The 21,864-nt window shown below is 33.4% G+C and overlaps 1 protein-coding gene across 1 annotated transcript in view; it reads left to right on the forward strand.

Annotated features, from left to right (window-relative positions):
• Window positions 1-872: 872 nt before the first annotated feature.
• The window catches only part of LOC140441613 (uncharacterized), a 65,114-nt gene continuing 44,122 nt past the window's right edge, over window positions 873-21,864 (forward strand). Inside the window, exons 1-2 of the mRNA XM_072532453.1 lie at window positions 873-1,113; window positions 21,123-21,419. Coding sequence (XP_072388554.1) covers window positions 1,068-1,113; window positions 21,123-21,419 — 343 coding nt within the window. The 5' untranslated portion in view covers window positions 873-1,067. The remainder of the gene's footprint in view (window positions 1,114-21,122; window positions 21,420-21,864) is intronic.

Here is a 21,864-nt window from a genome sequence, read left to right on the forward strand (position 1 = left end):
GTAATCCAAAGAATCGGAAAGAAGAAAGAAATCGTGAATACAATTAAACAAAGAAAGCTTGAATATCTAGGCCACATATTGAGACACGATAAGTACCGTCTACTGCAATTGATTGTCCAGGGAAAAATAGACAGTAAGCGAGGGCCAGGCAGGAGAAGACACTCGTGGCTCCAAAATCTGAGGAAGTGGTTCGGGCTCACATCGGTCGAACTATTCAGAAGCGCCGCAAACAAGATCAGAATTGCCATGTTAATAGCCAACGTTCGCAACGGACAGGGCACTTGAAGAAGAAAAAGATATTTTACGGTCGGGGTTTGGAAATAAGAAGAATTCTGGCAACAGTTTGTCTGGCAACTTCGGTTTGGTCGGAAGAAAGATGAGAAATGTCTTTTTCAGTTTGACAAATAACCTTTCTTTGATTCTTTAATTACTTGATTTTTACACTCTTAAATTATTTTAAACTTTATTTTTTTTTTAATTACTTGAACTTTTAAGTAATTTTTATTACCTGACCGCGGAAATTTTTCCCAACAATTTTTCCGAATAAAATATGCATTTATTGATGGAAAAAACTCAAATATTCATTTATATATGTCAATATGCAAATATATACACATCTGAGCCAACTAGTAACTATCAAATTCAGTCCAAATTCGTTAACATACTTAAAATTTTACATAATAACATATTTAGGTAAATATTTAGGTAACAAAATTTTGTAACATTACAAAACTAGCGCCACAACACCAGTTTCCTGATAACACCCACCTACATCCATTCAATTCAATCAATCTATAATTGCGAACGATAACAGCAATTTAACTACAAGTATTCCGTAACCTCTGACATGACATCATACGAAAATGGTACTACCGTAGTAGAGGTACCACCACTTTCCTCGACAGGTACTATTATCCTTCATCGACGCACAAATAATCAGTAGCCGACGTCGCGGTGGTACCGGCGGCATTCGCTTTGTACAATTGCAACCTTCATCGCGCATTCAGTAGTTCCGACTAGAGCGGTACCATAGACTTAATTGGTGTAATCATGTGTGTTTTGTCAATATGATTATCCTCATTTGGTGTTTGTGTTTGTTTAAATTTATTTTTGGTAAGCGAACCCTTTTTAATGATACAATAGAATTACTCAAATATTGAGAAAAAAACATTTTTTAATATACTGTGTATTAATAAAAATACCAATATTGCGATAACTAACAATTATTAAAAACATTAATGTCGTTACAGTAGATTATTATTAGAACGAATAATTGGCCAATGCTTCACCCAGATTTAAGTCGCATAGACCATATCCTATGACGAATTTAAAACCCAATAAAGACGTTTAATTATTCCAAAAGCTTAAAAAAATACAAAATTGATCTTCGGGAAAGATGGGAACAGCTAAACTTGACCAAGAGGTAAACTTCTTCTTTCTCTTTATAGGCAATTCTACCTGATCATTGGCGGATTAATACTTCTATGGAAAGTTGTTACTTCTACTTTATCAGTCTATTTTTTTGTACTTGATAGATATCGACTTCTCTCCAGATCTCCATAGGTGGACAGTGTAATTACAAGGTATTTTATTTTCCTTGCTTATTCAATATATATTTTACATTTGGTTGGTTCTTTGCTGGTTACTATTATTTTGGTTTTTTGAGTTAAGATGTGGCAAAGATGGTGGCCTACTAAGCCAGAGCACTCGAATTCGATTCCAGGCACCAACAATGGCATTTTCATTTATAAAAATGATAACTAATAGCTGCTACCATCGCACGTTACGATAAAGGCGTTCACGAAAACGGTATTCAGTGGAATTTGTAGCTGAAGTTATGTAATTTCAAAAACCGTACTTAAGCAATCAAAAAAGTTGTAAGTGTTTTAGATTGTTTGTAATGTAAAAGTTTAAATTCAGCGTTTTTTAGTCATATTTCAAATACATCGTTTTTGTTGCCAAAACTCAAAATCGAAATTTTATGCCATAAATTTTGAAGATTAGAATGGAAACTCTATTTTATATTTATATAGTTTTATTATTTATAAGAATCGTAAAAAATGGCAGAAATCGGGCAACGATTGTTTATTTAATACTTTTATAAACACCGACTTCATTTGCGGAAAAATACAAAAACTGCACTCCTTGCTTTTAAAATGCATTTCAATTTTTGTCGATAGGATACTCTGATCAGAAAGTATCGAATTTTTATCATTCAATTTACAAATTTTATTTAAAATTGATTTTGAGCGCGTAACTGACATTTAAAATCACCGGTCGCTTCAAGCGTTATTTCTAAGAGAACCGTTTATTCAACATAAAAAGTGCTAATAAACATATTTTTGTTTAAAATTATCTCAGCTACATTTTTTATTTAAAACCTTTTCTTTCTGAGTACAGATTCTTGGTAAATCGATTTCTTCCGTTATTCCCCCCGCGAGTAGGCGTTTTAGGAGGAATCTGGGAGATAAACGTGGTATACTTTTTTGTATCTTTTTTGGTGTCCCAAAATTTACATTCTCATCAAAATTCAGCTTGTTATTATGATTTTTAGAGGTTAGTAGAGGAGAAAAGTCCGTAATAAAGTATAAACTGATTATGACTATCAATATCTGTAAATGTAACAACCCATTTCTATTTTATTCAAACTTTTAAAAGAAGAGGAAGGCAAATAAAAAACGCTTTTGTCAAATTACAATATATTTGTTTACAGAAACTTCTAAAATATATTGTGTAATTTGTAAGTCTAAGCATATCTTATACTGACAACCCTATGGAGGCAGCCAAGAAGATGATAATGTTGATAAAACTAAAATCGGTAGGTATATCAAAAATGATTTTGTACAATAACTGACCTTGTACTCATTATAAATCAATAAATCGTCTTCGTTTGGACCGTCTATATTAACATACCCATTAATGGAACAATTGCTTATTATTACTGTGTATGGACTGCATTTTGTAACAACACAATGACCAATTGTATCACTAAACAATTATTATGGTACGAAATTTTATCAAAAGAATTCAATTCAATTGTATTCTGTATCACAGGTACGATATGCATACCAAAAAATTACAAACTGACGTAAATCGAAAGTGAATAAACTTATTATTAATAAGATGGTACGTCATCAATCATAAATTATACATGTGAGACAATTTAAAGGGAATTTATCAAAAATTTTCATCTGAAACCAGAATACAAATTCCATATCAGGAGAAGCAGTGCATTCGTACCTGTCCATAAAAACAGGAGTAGATGTTCAACAAGGCACAAACTATAGGGCCATAAAACTAGTTAGTCATACCATGAAAATATGGAAGAGAAAATATGAAAAATCAGTTTTGATTTATACAAGGCAGATCATCAAAAGATGTAATTTTTTATTATAAGACAGCTGATAAAATAAAGAAAAAATCTAGGAATGAAGAAACAAACAGAAAGAGCAAGCAAGAAGAAACACATAAAAAATGTTTGTAAACCTTTTAATAACTGATTAACTGAAGAAGAAGAAAAATCCCCGAATACCTAAATGTGCCCTTTCAAGTGTATCTACCACATGGCCAAGCTAGTGTTAGGGAAGTTACGCAAGCAATAGTGAATTAGGCTAACATATAAAAAGCTCCTGGTTTTGATTTGGTCTCTGGAAAAATGCTTTAAGAACTATCTGAAAAATTTTATAAAATTATATCTTATATTTTCACTGTCATACTACGAATAACTATCAGTCTTGTTAAGGATGTTAAGACTTATCCAAGAAAAAATTGTAATAGCGACCATTAATTTTGATTAGCTGAGTTCCATGTGAAGTTAAGAAACAGTCCAAAAACAGGAAATACCTTAACTAAATCGCATCTAAGATACAACGATCCATACAAAAAAGTCGCAATGTAGGAACTATGTAACCTCAGACAATCATTAAATCCAGAAGAGTCCTCAAACAACATATGGATAAAAACAAAATCCATATTGCATAATGGTATGAAAAATATTAGCAGTGATAGAGAATAAAGAAGGAAACAATGGATAACAGACTTCACATAAACTAAAATACAGGAGAGGAAGTGCTTAAAAACCACAGGACTGAACAATGAAAATGATAAGGAGCTGAACAATCAAATAAAATAACTCTGCAAAAGGGATAAGAACTCACACTTGCAAATAAATTTGCATAGAAATAGAAGGGCATAAAACCAAAACTGGGAACAGAGACTGTTTAAAAACATAAAGCAAATAACATGTTCCTTTACACCAAACCACTCTTCTATCAAACATAATAACGAAATCCTACTCACTTCTAAAAAAGTTATTTTATACAGGTGGAAAGAATGTTGTGGACGATTGGTAATGGAGTAGAGCACTGACGTCCCATTACAACAAGAAGATGCTAGTTTTGCGATGAAACCTGACGTATTCAAAATTGAACTTGAAGCAGCAATGATGAGGATAAAAAGTCATAAAGCTGCTGGTCCATATAACAGACATATTGAAATGATTTGGGCCCTAGATGGCGTTGGAGTGGATATAATAATATCAAATTTATCAAAGAGTGTGGGAGACAGGAAAATTGCTTGAAAATTTTTCCTTCCTGAAATTGTCGAGGAAAAAGCAGGCTTTGTCCTTAGACGTGTTACGTGATATTGTGATAGGGAACAAATTTTAAACGTAGGAGAGATTATATAAAGATTATATAAAATGTGGCACATTTTGTCTGAAATGGGCGTCTCAAATAATCTGATACTGCTAATTAAAAATCTATACAATAACAATTATACGAGAGTTAAAATAAATTCGGAACTAATCAAAAGTTTCAGGGTCACTAAGGGTATTAGGTGAGGCTACATACTAAACCAAATTCTATTCAACAAATATGGTGAGTGGATAATGGGAAAAGTTACTGAGCACTGGAACGGTTACATCACTATCGGCGGGAATAATATTTGCAACTTGAGATATGCAGATAATACAACCAGCCTCGCTAGGTCCGAAGTTGAACTGATTCACCTTCTACAGCGGATTAAAAAATTAAGTTTAAAGATGGATCTTAAAATAAACAAAGACAAGACGAGAATGATGATAATTGACAGAGCTAACAATAATCAAAATCATCTAACTATGTTAAGCAATATGACTGTTGTAGATAAATTTGTGTATCTGGGGTCTTTAATAACTAACAAGAGGGACTGTACTAAAGTAATAAAGGGCCAGTCAGCAGTCACAAAAAGCGCTATGGATAAATTAAAAAAGAAATGGAGAAGCCATGAAATATTTATCGATACAAAAATGAGATTAGTGAGAAGTCCAGTTATTCCAGTTTTCACGTATGTCTCGGAATGCTGGGTCCTTATGGTGAAAGATAAAAATATTATATATGTATTTGAGATTTACTGCTGGAGACGAATGTTGAGAATACCATGGTTGGCCCGAAGAACAAATGAATCTAGATTGAACCAGCTAAACATAAAGAAAAGACTAAGAACACAAATATCAGAATAAATAATGGGCTGTTTTGGGGACGTGCTTCGAAGAAATGGTCTTGAAAAACTTACCATCCCGGGAAGGTAGAAGTCGAGGTAAAACTCCCACATGATACATAGACCATATTGTTGCTACGACTGGCGCTTCATTGTCAGAATGTGCTAGAATTGCAGAAGACATGTAGGCGCATTAGAAAAATCATCTAATAACTTCATGATATCACGATACCTGCATCAGGTTAACGCCTAAAAAGAAGAATACTACGAATCAATTACTTTCTTAGCATCTGGAAAGTTGACTTGATTGTTATAAGGTATTGAATGTATGTACAAAGGCTACAAACTGTGATTAATAGACAAAACCAAGATAATTCCAGACCACCAATTTGGCTTCCGTAAAAAACGCGAAACCATAGAGCAAGTGCGTAGAGTGGTTATTCAAATCAATAAGGACATTAGTGGTAAAAGATATTGTTGTGCAGCCTTTCTTAATGCATTTAAGGTCTTCGGCTAATATAGCATGAAGGTTTTCTAGTCCAACTAAATAAAATACTGCCCCATCCATATTCTTACGTACTTTAATCGTATCTGCCACCTAAACACTTCCAAATAAAACATGGGAATGAGACTACAGATCTATATCCAATAAGGGCAGTTTACTTGGACCCGTTGTCTACACTGCAGACGTTTTAACAACACCACTAACTAGTATTACATTTGCTGATGAAACAGCGAATTTAGCATCACACACCACCGGCTCAGCCTTAGCTTCGAGGAATCTACAAACTAGTCTTACTAGGGTGAAATACTAAATAAAAAGATGACGCATTAAATTAAATGAATTAAAATCCACTTATGTGACTTTCACCTTTGCAGAAATACGTGTCCTCTTATGCTTAATAACGACCAATAATAACGGCCAAGCGTCGGTATGCATTTGTAGCGACGTTTTTAATGGAAAAAAAATATATTTGCCAAATATTCGTCAAAAGTATGAAAAAAAAATGGCTGATACTGACGCATGAACTTCTCATGCATTTGAAAGCTGTAGTTTGCCTTCTTTAAAATCAAGTTTTGCGGCCTACCTAGGCTACGGTCTAAATACTTTTAGCTGTGACTTCGAGTTTGCATTGCCTGTTCTAGATTCTGCAGCTTATTTAAGAAGTGGGGCATCTGTGGTATGATAAATACATACTCCATTTTGAAGATTTTTCGATCAAGTAGATTTTACGTTGAGAAAAATTGAATACCTTTCTCTTCCACGGCAAGGAATCACTGTGCCTGTCCGTTTCGAAAGTTGGCGATCATTCTGGCTATGATGACTTTGTTGGTTGCTATACGGAATAGCTGTGTTGAAGTCTTTCTATACCATGCTCTCAGGTTAGCAAGCCAGGATATTCCTCTTCGTCCCGAGGCCCTTTTTACTTCAATTTTACCTTGCAAAATGCATTGGAGTAGATTATATCTGCCTTGATTTCTTATTATATGTACCAAGTACTGCAGCTTACGGACCTACTCGATGTTGACCAAATCCGCGGTTGTGTTTGCGAGCTCATAGTCAAGAATGTACTTTTTGCCTTTCCGATGCGACATTTAATCTCTTGGGTATTGTCTCACGACTCATTGATTATAGTTCCCAAGTAGTTGTACTGTGAGACACGTTCAATTCTCATTTGGTTCACATACAGATTTGCTCCAGTTATGTTTTTCTTGCTGATGATTATTAGCTTGGTTTGCTGGTGTTTATATACAGTCCATATGTTCTACTTCTTTCCGTTATTTTGTTGATTAAGTTTTGCAGCCCATCTATGGTATTGGAAAACACTATTGTATCATCTGCAGACCGCAGGTTATTGACGTTGACTCCAGTTATTGAGATGCCGTCATCAATATCTTTTAGAGCCTCTTCAAAAATGTGCTCCGAGTACAGATTAAATATCAGTGGTGAAATTATGCACCCCTGTCTCACTCTTCTTAAGATTTTGACCTGATCTGTATATTCTCTATCTATTAGGAGCACCGCTGATTGATTCCAATACAGGTTGGCTATTATTTTTAGATCTCTTCCGTCAATCCCTGCCCTCTTCAGTACTTCCATCATTTGTTCATGCCTGACTCTATCGAAAGCCTTCTTGTAGTCAATCAGGCAGACAAAAACATTACAGTTGACATCTCTACATTTAAAAAAAAATTCCTTCACGCTAAATAAAGCTTCCCTCGTACCAACGGCGTTCACAAATCAAACTGATTGGGCGCAATTTGTTTCTCACATTTCCGGTAAATTCTTTTGTGGATGACTTTTAAAAGCCGCTTCAGCTGATGGTTCATTAGGCTTATGATCGTATAGTCTTCACTAACTTTGGCTCCTGGTTTTTTGGGCAATGGTACGAACTTCGATTTGAGCCACTCTGGTATTTTTCCTGCCTTGTATATTTAATTAAATATTACAGTTATTATTTTTATTTGTTTTGTATCTAATAGCTTCAGCAGTTCTGCAGTAATTTCATCAAATCCCCTTTCCATCTTTCATTTGTCTGATGGCTGCCGTTATTCCAAGTTGATTTTACGTAGAGCACAATTGAATACCTCTCTCTTTCACAGCGAGGAGTGTCTGTGATGGAATCAAATAAAAACGCAGCCATTCGAAGATAACCGACTAAAACCAAATAACAACGGTACTTCGGAGGTAAAGGATACTATGTCCATTTTCTTACTTTTTCAGGAGAGCAGTTTTAAAAATTTTTCAATTTGTAATCAGTAAATACTCAAATGTTTTTTATATTTAACCAAGATTATTATATTATTATTGTGGTGTGTATAATCGTTTTTCCTTCCATGAAGTGTTATATACCTGAAGTCTACCGTTCATTATTTAAAATTTTTTTAAAAATGTGTAGTTGGACATAGTGTTGTTTACCTCTAACAACTTTTTTAAATAAAGTGGCATTGCATGTTAAGATATCTACGAAATAAACAGTACAAACACATTAAACAGCCTATACTATTATTTTATTAGAGGTAAATATTATAATGTTATAATAATTAAGTAAAATTATAGACAAGTTTCAAAATTATTAAAGATGCTCCATATCATCTTCATCTTCCTGGGGTAATCGTTTGTGGGTACATCGCTATGTGTTAAATTTTGATAAAACGCATGACAAACTGACGGAACAAAAGGCAGTAGTGCAATTAAGTCATTGTACTTTTGTTTTGTGATTGGTAATGGGATTACTGAGACTTGATTTAATTGGGCTGGAAACGTTACTTGCTGTCTGCGATACCTCATGAAGTCCACTTCATACATATTTTGATTATTGAAATCGGTCTTATAAAAGAGCTTTCCAATGTGTTCTTGTTGGACTTGTAGGAAAACACATGTTGACAGTAGAACAGGGTCTTTATTAACATTCTTTTTGCTACTTACGAAAAGAGGATTAGGTGACAATTTCTTATCGAACAGCGTTTTGAAGTTTTTAAAATCTGCAAGTTCCATATTGTGCACTGTGTATTTACCTGATGTTTGCCTAACTAATTGTTGCCAGTCCCATGGTGTTAAAATGGCCAAATTGGAAAATTTCTTTTTCTTTAAGCATGAACACTGTCTGCTTCCATATGTGTGTGCCCTTTCAGTAAAAACTTTTGAGTGATCGTCTTTATTTGAGGGTATGTATGCAGTATCCAAAAATAGCACATTATAATACTTATATTTTTATTTTGTCCTTAGTAGTTATCGGTCCAAAGAGTGATGTCCTCTACTTGACTACCTGGAATTGTATTGTCAGCCCATTTCAAAATTGACGAGGCAATTTCATTTGCACCTCGGGCCCCTTTCGATTCGTCCCACATCATACATTGTACAGAAGAATCACTGGCATCATATAATGTAAAATTTAATATCCAAAGCTTCCTTTTGTAGAAACTAATACAATTGTTTGTTAATGGTGAAGGCAAACATTTTTGCAAATCACCAGATAGTACTTTGTATTTTGGTGACTCTTTAGCCATTATAAAGTCCAATTGTTTTAAGTTATACCGAGTTTTAGATTCAATTAGGTAAGCATCATGATCAGCCTGTACACTGGTTAGTTCATCTGCAGTAAGATTATTTTTCAATTGAGCGGTGAATGTACTGCATGTATCGCAAATGTCTCTTTCGGGTGGTTTAAACGACAACTTGAAGTCTTTATTAAAAATATCTGAGTACAACCACTTTTTTGCTCTGAGCTTTGGATCTACTTGTCTTGGATGTCTTTCATTGCATTCATCAATGTATAGTTGATACATCTTTTCTATTGTAAGTTCTGTGCCTAGATAGTCTATCTTACTCCTTTCTCTTGCATAATGACTCTCGTACTTTGGGAATGATTTAATATGTTGATGTATACTATATATGGTTTCGGTAGGAATTTTATTGATTGGCGTGTGTCTACCTCTTTGATCAGCTTTTATTAAACCTCCTGGCTCAATTTTTTTCAACATATTTACTACTACTAAATTAGATACACAAAGTGTATTTAAAAACATAACCTTGCACACCTTCAATCGCTGATTGTTCACTGTAAAATGGTAGTGTAGTGTATTATTTTTAGATTTGGTAGAATTTAGGTCTTTTTTTCTTGATCGAAGAGTAGGTTGGATGTCGACACATGAGAAGATAAATTGCTTTTTAACATCTGAAACGTTTGTCTCAGTCCAGTATGAGTTGACAATTTTTTGTCTTTCGTATTCTGGCAATCTTTCAGAGCATTTCATGCGACACATGCAAGGAGGCTTTAACATGTTTGCAGGCATGTTTTTGCCTCTTTTACATTTTGGACATTAACTCAACCATCTCTCTGGTTATTAAATTTTTTAGATACCGTTTTTTGTTGTTAATGATAAAAATAATATTTATCTGAATACATTTTTGAACGTTATTTTTTTTTATTTAGATTCAGTGCAATTTCGTTATCTGTGATGGCAACAAGGAATTGTTTCACGAACCATTGTGTCCAGTCTGAACACTGGTTTACATGGGGGAAAAAAGTGTACCAGTTTTATTTCCCAGACGGGAAGTGTACAAGGGTACATAACACTATGTCCAGATGGTAAATGACAGTGCACACATATAGTAGAGGTAAACAACACCAAGTCAACATGGTGTTGTTTACCTCTGACCGGAAGTGGACTTGGTGTTTATTAAAAAGTCGGTAACTTGCCGTAAAATTGTCTCTGGACATAGTATGGTTTACCTATATGTAGAGCCAGAAAAGTTATATTCAAAAGTGCAATAATCTAAATTTCGATAAAAATGGATATAGTGTCCTTTACCTCCGGGGTACACAAATAATGTAAGACAAAAAGGTGAAATTAATTTTATTGCCACATTAACTGAGTGACTTCAAAGAATTGCAAGTTTTGAATATGGGAAGATTGATAAATAAAAAGGAAAACTATTAGAGTACATATATATATATATATATATATATATATATATATATATATATATATATATATATATATGACAAACTATAACAAAAACGAGTATTAGAAACAAACGAAGAACAGCATAAGTAAGTAATGGAATGTCACAAGTCTTAAAGACTTAAGAAAAAGAAGAACAATTAAAACTAATAATATTCTAGAATATATTTAAAATGATTACATATTTTAAATCATTGAAGCAATATATACACAAATAGGTAATAATTTAAATATATAATAATCCATAAACGGATTCGTCATGGAATAATTACTCAACATTTGAATTATTTTTATCCATTACTAAGGTAATTAAAACCGCAAAACAATAGTGTCACTTTATTTAAGAGAACTTTGAAATTAACACCTACTATCTATGTACATTTAGAGTACTTGGTGGCCGTGATTGGAAATATCAATAATTACATGCGAAGTCCTTGACGAGTATGTACCTACTTTTTAGAGATTAGTCAAATGATTTTATTGCGTAATTTCTTCCTTTTAGCCTAGCAAAACTTTTCGTCGCACAGAAATTGTCGCAAATATCTAAATGAACTGAAAAAATATAGAAGAAAAGATTTCATTTACTATCAATTATATCAACGGTAGGGAAGACCGTTGTACCTTGGACCACTTTTTGGGTTTTATCCCTTTAAACACTAATTTTATTGATCGTTGCCATTATTAAGCATTTATCGTAAAGACAGTACCTTTTCCACCATCAAGAAAGGTTTTATAAGAACCAAATTCTATATTAGTTGCTTTTTATAAATTTTGAAAAATTATATTTACCATGTACTAATGTTCATGATACTTGTGTACATTGAGACAAACGTTTTTTACTTGAAATAATTTAAAAAAAAAATTATACACGGATGCCTCACAAAATGACACAGGAGTAGGCTGCTCTGTTACAACCTCTCATTTACTAATTATTCCATCACTTATACCAGCCGTTAGCAGCGTTCATACTGGCGAATTATTTAGTGTATTGCAAGCTTTTAATCATATATCTCCACCTAATAAGCAGGTTGCCATATGCACAGACTCTTTAGCTTTAATTCATTCTATCAAAAATATATTTACCGATCATCCAATCGTCCAAAAGATCCTAGACTCTTAGCAAATTATCTTGTCCCAAAACATAACAGTTTAATAATTTGGCTGCCATCTCATATTGATAGAGAAGGCAATGAAATTGCAGATCACTATGCTAAACTTGCTACAGCATCACCTGAAATCACCGATTAAATTCAAATTTGTAAGGACTTAAAATCATGTACTAAAAGAAGAACCAGATTCCTTTGGCAGCAGCATTGGAACTCTAACCGTTTGATCTTATACGAAATACAACCGTCAATAACCAGTGAGCCTAAATTTGACTACTCAGCCCTCTCAAGACGAGATCTCATTGTGATAAGACGACTTCGGATAGGACATTCAAAACTGACACATGGCTACCTAATGTCCTCTAGCATCCGTCCCTCCTGTCAAAGCTGCCAATCATATTTGACAATCAAACATATTCTCGCTGAATGCCATCAACATTCGGCCAGAAGATTACAATACAAACTCAAAAGTGAAGTACGAGATATCCTAAACAACCCTGACCAAATAAAAGCTGCGTTTCATTCCTTAGAGATGAACACTTATATCAAAAAATATAATTAGATTTTAATTTAGACATTGTATAACATATTATTATCATTCCGTATTATTGTAACATATTCTTAATGTAACACCTAATGTTTGTGTAATGAAAATTCATGTTATACCTAGTACCTGTGTAAGTGGCCATAGTAGCCGAGCACGTTAAAGTTGAAATAAAAAAAATTTAAAAAAGGAAATAACGGTTTTAAGGACAAAGAAAAATATTATGTTCCTTATAACAAAGTTAGCTTAAATTATTAAACATGGCAGAAGTCGCAAAAATATGTCTTTCAAGCACTCCCTTCAACCCCAGCACATAGATATTAAGTCCATCGGCCAGAAGATATGCACCTGCTCCCTTTTCCCCACTGTTGTTAGAAACCTTCGAGTTACTACAGTAAACGCATTCTACATTATGGGCTTGATAATTTTAAGAGAGTGCCTCTTAAATTCTTTGTTAATTTTCCTTTATTTTTCACCCTTTTCTCTATTGCTTTGTGTCTTGCTCGTGCTTTTTATTTTTTTCTTTTATAGCATTTTTCTCTGTAGCTATCATAGTTTTACCTGATTTTCTTCGACCAGCTTTTCTTTTCCTTGCCCGTAGTCTAGGGTAAGGCTGAACTTGTTCCAGGGATATAAATATTTTAACACATTTTTATCCTGTGGGATTCGATAGAAAGTCAGGTTCTTTAGTTTCGTGAGTAGAATTCGTTGTATTACATGTTGCACCTGATGAAATAAAAAGGAACTGAATGACTTGTGTCACTTGAAGTTCCCGATACTGAAACAAAAGACACGTGGAATGGGTAGGCTTTTCACCTGAAGGTTCTGCAAAAGTAACAGCAGGCAGGCTTGTATTACCTAAACGCACTTCAGGAAAAGCAACAGAATTGGCTGTTTTACTTGAAGTAAAACTGTGTTGTACTTGAAGTTCCTACTTCTAATTGGTAATTAGAGGGTAAGTCATTCTAAGAGCTTCAGCAACTGTGTTTATATCAAATGTTTTCCCTGCATTATTGGTCAACCACGCTTCAATCGCTTGGTTGTAGTAGGTTCCAAGAGATAAATAGACTGAGAGGCCCAGCGGCTGAAGCTTATGGCTGCTGTGAGGAGGAAACGTAACCATCACTACTCCTGCATCAGTAGCCTTGTCCAAGGCTTCTGGAGAAAGGTGTGGTTCATGATTGTCAAGAACAAGTAAGTATTTTTTTCCTTAAAACAACTGGCATAGGTCCGAAAGTGATCAAGAAATTTTAAAAAAGAGAATAATGCAATAATACAACGAATGCTTAAAATATCTTCTTCTTCATTATCATCCCAAGATTAAGAATTTATTATCCATTTCTGCATCAAAATTCGCTTTATCTTTTTAAGAAGCAAACTACACATTCTCATTCTTTTTTTTATTGGCTTTGGATTGCTTGATCCATTCAGCCACGATATATAATAAATACTGTTTGCTACAATATTTAATATACAGATTCATTATGCATATGCGCACATATACACACTTATGCACACACATTGTTTATAGGTATTATTAAATAAAAATAAAAAAAAAAATACAAAAAGGAAGTGGAAACATTAAATTGACCTGTATTTATACTCTTCATTCAGGGCCCTAACCAGTTTAAATAATTTACAAACAAGGAATAGACTAATAATACAAATAAATTCTAATACTAAATATTAATAAATATTAATCATTTCTCACAGCGCTAAGACATAAACCCGATTCAACACCACGGAGGTTTGAGAAATTATTTTTTAATTTTTTTTTTTTTAATATGTTATTTATATAATATATATATATATTTTTAATATTATATATATATATATATATATATATATATATTTAATATTTTATTTATGTTTTTTTTATTTTCTATTTTTTCTTTATTTTATTTATATATTTTATCCTGTTTCTTGCGACTCGTAATTGCTTATTAGTTTAATTAGTCTATTTGTACCAAGAAGTTAAGAAATCCAGAGAAACTACAAAGAATAATCCACAGTATTGCAGAAACAAAGAAGGCTTACTTCTAGGTGAAACAATAGAAAAATTAAACAGATGGGCGGAATATTTCGAAGATCTATTATTAAATACAGACCAACAAGAGGAACTTGAGGAAAATGAGAATTGGCAAGAAGATGAAGGAGGGACGTGCGAGGAACCAACTCTGAATAAATTCAAAGACATAATAAGAGACCTAGAAAATAACAAAAGTGCAGGAGAAAGTGGTATCCGAGATTTTTAAGGAAGGTACGAAAGATTGAAGGAAAAGATATTTTACTTGACACTAATAATTTGGCAAAAGGAAGAAATGCCAAAACAATGGAATAATGTTCTTATTTGTCCTATCTATAAAAAAAGAGTGCGAAAACTAGAAAGCTGTAGCACTATTAGAAATAGTCCATAAAATACTTACAAAAATTATTAGGAAAATATTAATAAAATATAATAAGAAAGTGATTGGAGAATACAGGGAGGTTTTAGATCAGGAAGAACAACTACTGATCAGATAAGTATGTTATTAATACAAAATAATAGCTACGAACAAAACTTAGGACTACATATGCCATTTATCGATTTTAAACAAGCACATGACTCTCTAAATCGAACGATGCTATATGAGGCCATGAGAACATTAGAAATACCAGTAAAGCTTATAAGGCTAGCGAGAATGATGCTTAGGAACACGATGAATCGGGTAACAATGGAAGAGAGCTTTTAAAGACAGTTCACAGTGAATAAAGGTTTAAAAGAAGGGGATCAACGAATTTATTCAACCTAGTATTAGAACAAATCGTAAGAAGATCAAATATAAGCACAAACATGACTATTTTCAATAGCAGGGAACAGTGCATAGCGTACGCGGATGATGCGGTGATACTAGCGAGAACAAAAAACATTTAGAAAAAGTTTTTCAGAAATTTGAAGAAGAAGCGAAAAGATACGGATTAATAACAAAAAAAGCAATATATGGAAATGAAAGGTGACATAACAAATAATAACAAATATATCAAAATAAAAGGAGCAGAGACTGTCTATAGTTTTGAAAAAGTACCAGAATTTGAATATTCTCTATTTCTTGCAATATGTATCAGAGATTGTATGTCGTTAATCCCTGTCCATTGCCTTATGTTTCGGAGCCAGGACATTTTCTTGCGTCCCATTCCTCTCTTGCCTTCAATTTTACCCTCGATTATAAGTTGGAGGAACTGGTATTTTTCATTTCGCATGATGTGACCTAGATACGCCGTTTTCCTTTTCTTGTTGGTTTCGAAAAGTTGGCGTTCTTGGTTTATTCTTTTAAGGACATCTTCTCCAAGAAATTAACGCACCACTTCAATAAATTAATTTTATTTGTAAACAGGCAAAGAATAAAAAAATACAGCTTCACCAGATTTATTCCACATTTTATTAGTAATTATAACAATTCGTCTATTCATCAGAAAATGTTGAAGTACAGGAGAAAAAAAAAAATAAAACGGAAAATTCTAAAAAACTAATGATAAGAAAAGTAAACTAAAATATGAAAAAAGTCTTAATAACGAGTGTTTCCACCTCTACTACGTATAACAGCCTCACATCATTGGCCCATACTTAAAATTAATTGCCGTGTTTCATTTTGGTCTAGTTCTCTCCAAATCTGGATCAGCGTCTCTCCCACTTCCTGTAAGTTGTTTGGTTGGATCGGTGTCGCTCTTAATCACCTACCAAGGATATTCCAGAGATTTTTAATCGGATTTAAATCCGGACTATGTGCTGGCCATTTCTTAGTGTTAATTTCTACCTCTTCTAGATAATTTCTGACGATCTGTGCAGCGGGAGGTCTGGCATTATCTTGCATTAGTAAGAAATTTTCACCGATATAAGGAGCGAATGGTACTACATGTTGCTCCAGCATCTCCAATATGTACCTTTCACCTATAACAGTTCCATTTTTTATCACAACTAGGTCCGTACGTGCGGTCAAAGAAATACCACCCCACACCATAACGTATCCTCCACCAAAAAATGTGGTGTGTGAGATGTTACACTGAGCATATCGTTCGTTGGGTCGATCTAATCTAACCAATTAACGTGTTCTCTGGCAAAATGTAGTCTCCCCCTTCGATGCTCTGCAGTTAATAGAAGACCTCTGGTGGCAATCCTAGGTGTTAAGTTGTATCCCTTGTATAGAATGTACGTCTCGAAGCTGAATTTGTAGACTTCGATGTGTTACAAAACGTTGTCGAAGAGCAGAAGTTCTTAAAAATCGATCTTGAATAGGGGTAGTTACCCGGTTTTATCCTTGCCCTGGTCTGCGAGTATGATCCCCTGTTTCGAGGAATCTTTCTAGCACCCGTGAGACGGATGTGTGGGACACATTAAACCGACGACCAATTCTTCTGTAACTCCAATCTTCTTCCGACAGTATCACTGCTTGAGCACATTCATCTCGGGTTAAATTACGTGATTGACGCTCCATAATAAACACCATTTTAACAATAATCAACAATTAAGCAGTAGCCGAATAAAATTCGTGAACACTTGGAAATTACTATATTTATAGAATTAGTACATTTTGTGCTTCTTTTTGTTTTGTTGCAAAAAAAACTATAGCGATAAAACATAGTCAATAAATATAGAGTGTATGAATAGCATATACAAGGAGCTTGCAAAATATAACATTAAAATGAAAATTTTTATTAACGCTAATAAAATATTTTAATATTTTAAAGTGGTGCGTTAATTTCTTGGAGAAGTGTATATATATATATATATATATATATATATATATATATATATATATATATACAGTCTATTTGTATCCATTCTCTTAATATGTTGATTCCATTTTATCATATATTGTTCTTGGTTTACTTAATATTTGAAAAAATAAAGAAATATTCTTAAACGGTAATTGGGACGTGGATAATTTAAACGCTGCAGGTAAAAAATAAGGCTATAATACTCGTATAATTATTTAACACATTCAACGTTTATGGTGACAATTTATTTACAAAAAGTTTCCATTTTACTTAATATTCATACTTTTTAAATAACGATAAGACATATACGGGTTGAAAGTAAAAGTATGCGAAGCTCAAGAGTTTAACGTTATTTTTAAATCTTAATTGTTTTATGGTATATTTCAGTGATTGGAACATCATCATTAAATTAAGGCTAAATAATAAATAGGCCATAAATAGCTTTTATGCTCAACTGGACCTTATTCATAATATAGTCAGTCTCCTTCAATGCTTTTCTTGTAAACGATTTGTTTTGGTCTGAAAATTACTATTCTTTCGCACAATAACCTCTTTTTTTACTTAATTAGATGGCTTTGGTAAAGACCAATTAGCCAGAATAACTTAATCATTTGGTGCAAATTTCTTTCATTCGTGCATTATTTAGATATCAATAAGCAGCCAGTGTCGATGAAAGCCAGATCTGAGCTTATGGGTAGAAAGAGCCAGCGTTAGGTGTTTTGTATATTTAATAACTAGACTTAGGCAAATATGCAAATTGCATATTTTACATATAATGCATAAAAAATGCAAAAATGTCAAATTTTGCATATTTTTATAAAAGTGAGCATAAAGTGCAGATAATTTGAAAATTTGGTGTTAACTATATATTTTTATATTCAAACTTACAGATAGCATAAAAATGCAACAAGCAAGCAAGCAATTTGATTAAACCCAGCCTGTGAGAAATGTTCACCCCTAAGAATTACGTTCGGGTATAACAATTCATTGGAGCGAGGTGTATTAACTCGAGTAAAAACAGGAGTCACTCCACCGCGCCCCAATGCTCCAGACCATCCCTTTCCCCCTATAGCACTCTGATGCGCGATAGGGGCACAACTATCAGCCAAATGCTCTTCATGTGGAGATCCTGGGTAATAGAACCCCAACAGCATAAAAATGCCAATATTTAATTTTGTTTTATAATCACTTGGTATTCAAATTCTTGGTATAGTAACTAATCAAAGACAGCGGCTTATAGTTTTATCACGTTTTGACCTGGAATTAAGGGTTTGTGTTTGAAAGTTTATGTCTCTAGGCAAAAATTTTTATTTTGACAGTCAGTTTCTCTTGGTTTCACTTTTGTTGTAAAATTGGATGCGCAAGCAACATGTATTTTGAATTGTGAATAATTATTGTGCTTTGAAAATAAACAATATTTCAACTTGGATACAACCTTACAAAGAGCTATCTATGGATATGGATAAAGTTTATTGCTCATGTTGTGGCAAAACCGTATGTACATACGTATTATTTTTTATTTTATTTTAAAAATTTACACGGTGGTACAAACAAAGATTTTAAAATTGGAGATTATGTTTAAGAAAAGTATCGACACAAGGCTAGTTCGCAATAAATCGATGTATTTTTTCATTTTTCAAGCATTTTTAAACTTCTTGCGATAAAAAAATACTATACCTATTTAAAATTCAAATCATTCAATAATCTATTGTAAGGTCGCTAACATTTTTTTTCTAACAATAACATAGTTGGCTTTAATTTTGCTAAAAACAAATGCATATCATATATTGACCTTATTAATTAATTAAGTGCTTTTAATTAAGTGGTGCTCAGACTTATACTGCATGCGTCCGGAGATCGACTGCTATACCCTGTTTTTAAACCAGGAGGAGTAATTATTCAAATTTACCGCACCGCAACGTTTGTTTGTAATTGGTCCAAACTCAGGCAAGTTTACTCCACTGTTATGAAATTTTGACAATAATGGCATTTCATAGGTTAATTAAGTTATATGGGCGATTTTTTATGTTTTCTGCGTTATTATTTTAATTTTTAGATTTTTAGTCTGCTTTTGTATAAAAAAAACAGTTGTTTTTAGAAGTGTTTAGCGACGTATTAGTATAATATAATTTTTTTGGATTACCGGCGAAGGCCGATATGATCAACCAAAAAAGAAGATTTGGTAACTTTTCTAGTAACTTTCTTGGGTGTGAATCTGTCTCTTTAGTTTACTCCTCCTGGTTTAAAAACAAAGCATAGTAAACCAAAACAATTTTGAAAATAAAAAACTTTATTGCACATTTCTAGTTGATAAAAAGTTGTAATTACAGAGAGTTCTATTTAAATTTACGTTTTTCTTATTAATTTTATTTGGATGTTAATGCATGGTACTGCATATCATCCACAAGTATTTCATATGATGGTACGTAATTACCGAGGGCCAAACGCAAGCATGAAGAGAGATGTTCGTCAGTTAGCCGATTACAATATTTTGATTTCACTATCTTCATTTGGAAAAATGCAGACTCACACAAGTATGTTAATCCAAAGAATGCTGTGAGCTGCAGAGCTACTTGTCTCAAAGACGGATATTTCTCAGACGATATGAAAAACCAAAATTTCGTATCGGTCGCTCTGGATTTAAGGTGTATATCCGAAATTGTTTTCAATACCTCATTTTGGACGGAAATGATCTCCATAATGAACGTAACGGATATTTCAGTGGCTATTTTTTCCACGTCTTGACATTAAAATGGATTAGACATGAATGTTACATTATCTGTCAGTTTTTTTAATCAGCGAAGCGTCTTTCAAACTCGCTATGAAGTACTTACAGCTCCGTCTCGTAATAAACATAATTCAAATGAGCGGCTATCTTTTTTTCAACGATGAAAAGTTGTTTAAATCCTGGAAAAGTTGGGAATTTGCTGAACGAATGTGCCATAATTTATCTGTAAATGTTGATATGCCGAATCGGCATTATCGCAACTGTCGGGTGAAGAGATAGCATCACAATTATTTCAATCATGCACGTATCGTGGTTCAGAAAAGTCTCCGTTTTTTCTCCGTGAATCGCGATTGACTTCAAAAACTTTGGCGATCGACCGGTCGATCGCGATCGACTCTTTGAGCACCGCTGTATGCTCGCGGTTTTTTTCCTTAAATGTAAACAGAAAAGATCAAGAGCCTCTTGTAAATATTGGGGGTTCTTCCTTCTTGCACAGTCAGTTCTTGACATTTTCAAGATTACTACACCGATTTTTATTTCATTTAATTTAAATACTTTAATTGTTATGCAAAAACATCCGGTGAACAATATCAACCTTCAGTGTCCAAGTGCTTTCAGTCAAGTTCCAAAAAACAAACCGAACAAGAAACTTTTAACGAAGACTTGTGTCGTGAATTAGTATCTTCTAATATACCGCTTTCAAAATTATCTAATGAAAACTTTAGTTCTTTTTTAAAAAAATATTGCAAACAAAACATTCCCAGTAAACGAACTCTAAAGAGAAATAATGTCAATTTGTTATACTCCTCAGTTATCCACAACATAAAAGCTGAAATAGGTAATAATTACTTTTATATATGCGCGGACGAGACCACTGACTCGTCAGGAAGATACATTGTGCACTTATTGATTGGTGTACTTAGCGATGAAACCTTTTCAAAATCGTATTTAATTTAATGTAAGCAAGTGGAAAAAACCAACCACTTTTTTTTTAATTTAAGATTGTGGTTCATTTATCTTATATGACATTTGTTTGTTTCAGGTGCTAGCGTCTTTGACTGCCCCGCTACGGACTTAAAATTCGAAAAAGTGCTAGGTCTGCGTCCGTCCAACTCCACCCAAGCAGAGCTCCTTTACCAGTTGGAGAAAAACACTCCTTGGAAACCGGTAACAGCTGAGTGTATATCGCTGTGTCAATCGAACAATGACTGTGCTAGTTTCGTATTATATTACAGTACCTCCAAATGTTACTGGTATCGAAATAACGTGAATATCGTGGATATACAGAATGTCATCGACGAAAATGTGTCTTGGTTCGTCAAAAAATGTTTGAAAACAAGTAAGTACTTTTAAATTTCTATGTGTATAAGTTTCATAACGTTGCCTATAACGATGTTGTGAAGTTATTACGAGTCGAGCAGGCAGAAACAAGCCAATAAAAGTGGTGATTAAGTACTGCAATTTAATCAAAATCGTAATAAGCGCAATCGTAATAAGGATGACATAAAAATAGGCTATGATAAAACGAAACTTTAACAGGAAGAGTTTAAAACTGTTTTGACAAAGTTGAGTGTTTGAAAACAGAGAGGAGAATCTGAATTGACTACTAAATTTATAAATGGACTCACAACAGTTACTAAAAAACCTCCGTCACAAAACCAAACTCAATAAACACTATTTCTATTTTTAACAGGATCTTGGGGAAATATGTACTCGACTAGATAGACTTCCAACCTCCATCTCCCAATCTAACTATCATGTAATCATTCTGATAGAAACTTGGC

The sequence above is a fragment of the Diabrotica undecimpunctata genome, chromosome 5 (genome assembly GCF_040954645.1).
Source record: "Diabrotica undecimpunctata isolate CICGRU chromosome 5, icDiaUnde3, whole genome shotgun sequence".
In the NCBI taxonomy this organism is placed as follows: Eukaryota; Metazoa; Arthropoda; class Insecta; order Coleoptera; family Chrysomelidae; genus Diabrotica; species Diabrotica undecimpunctata.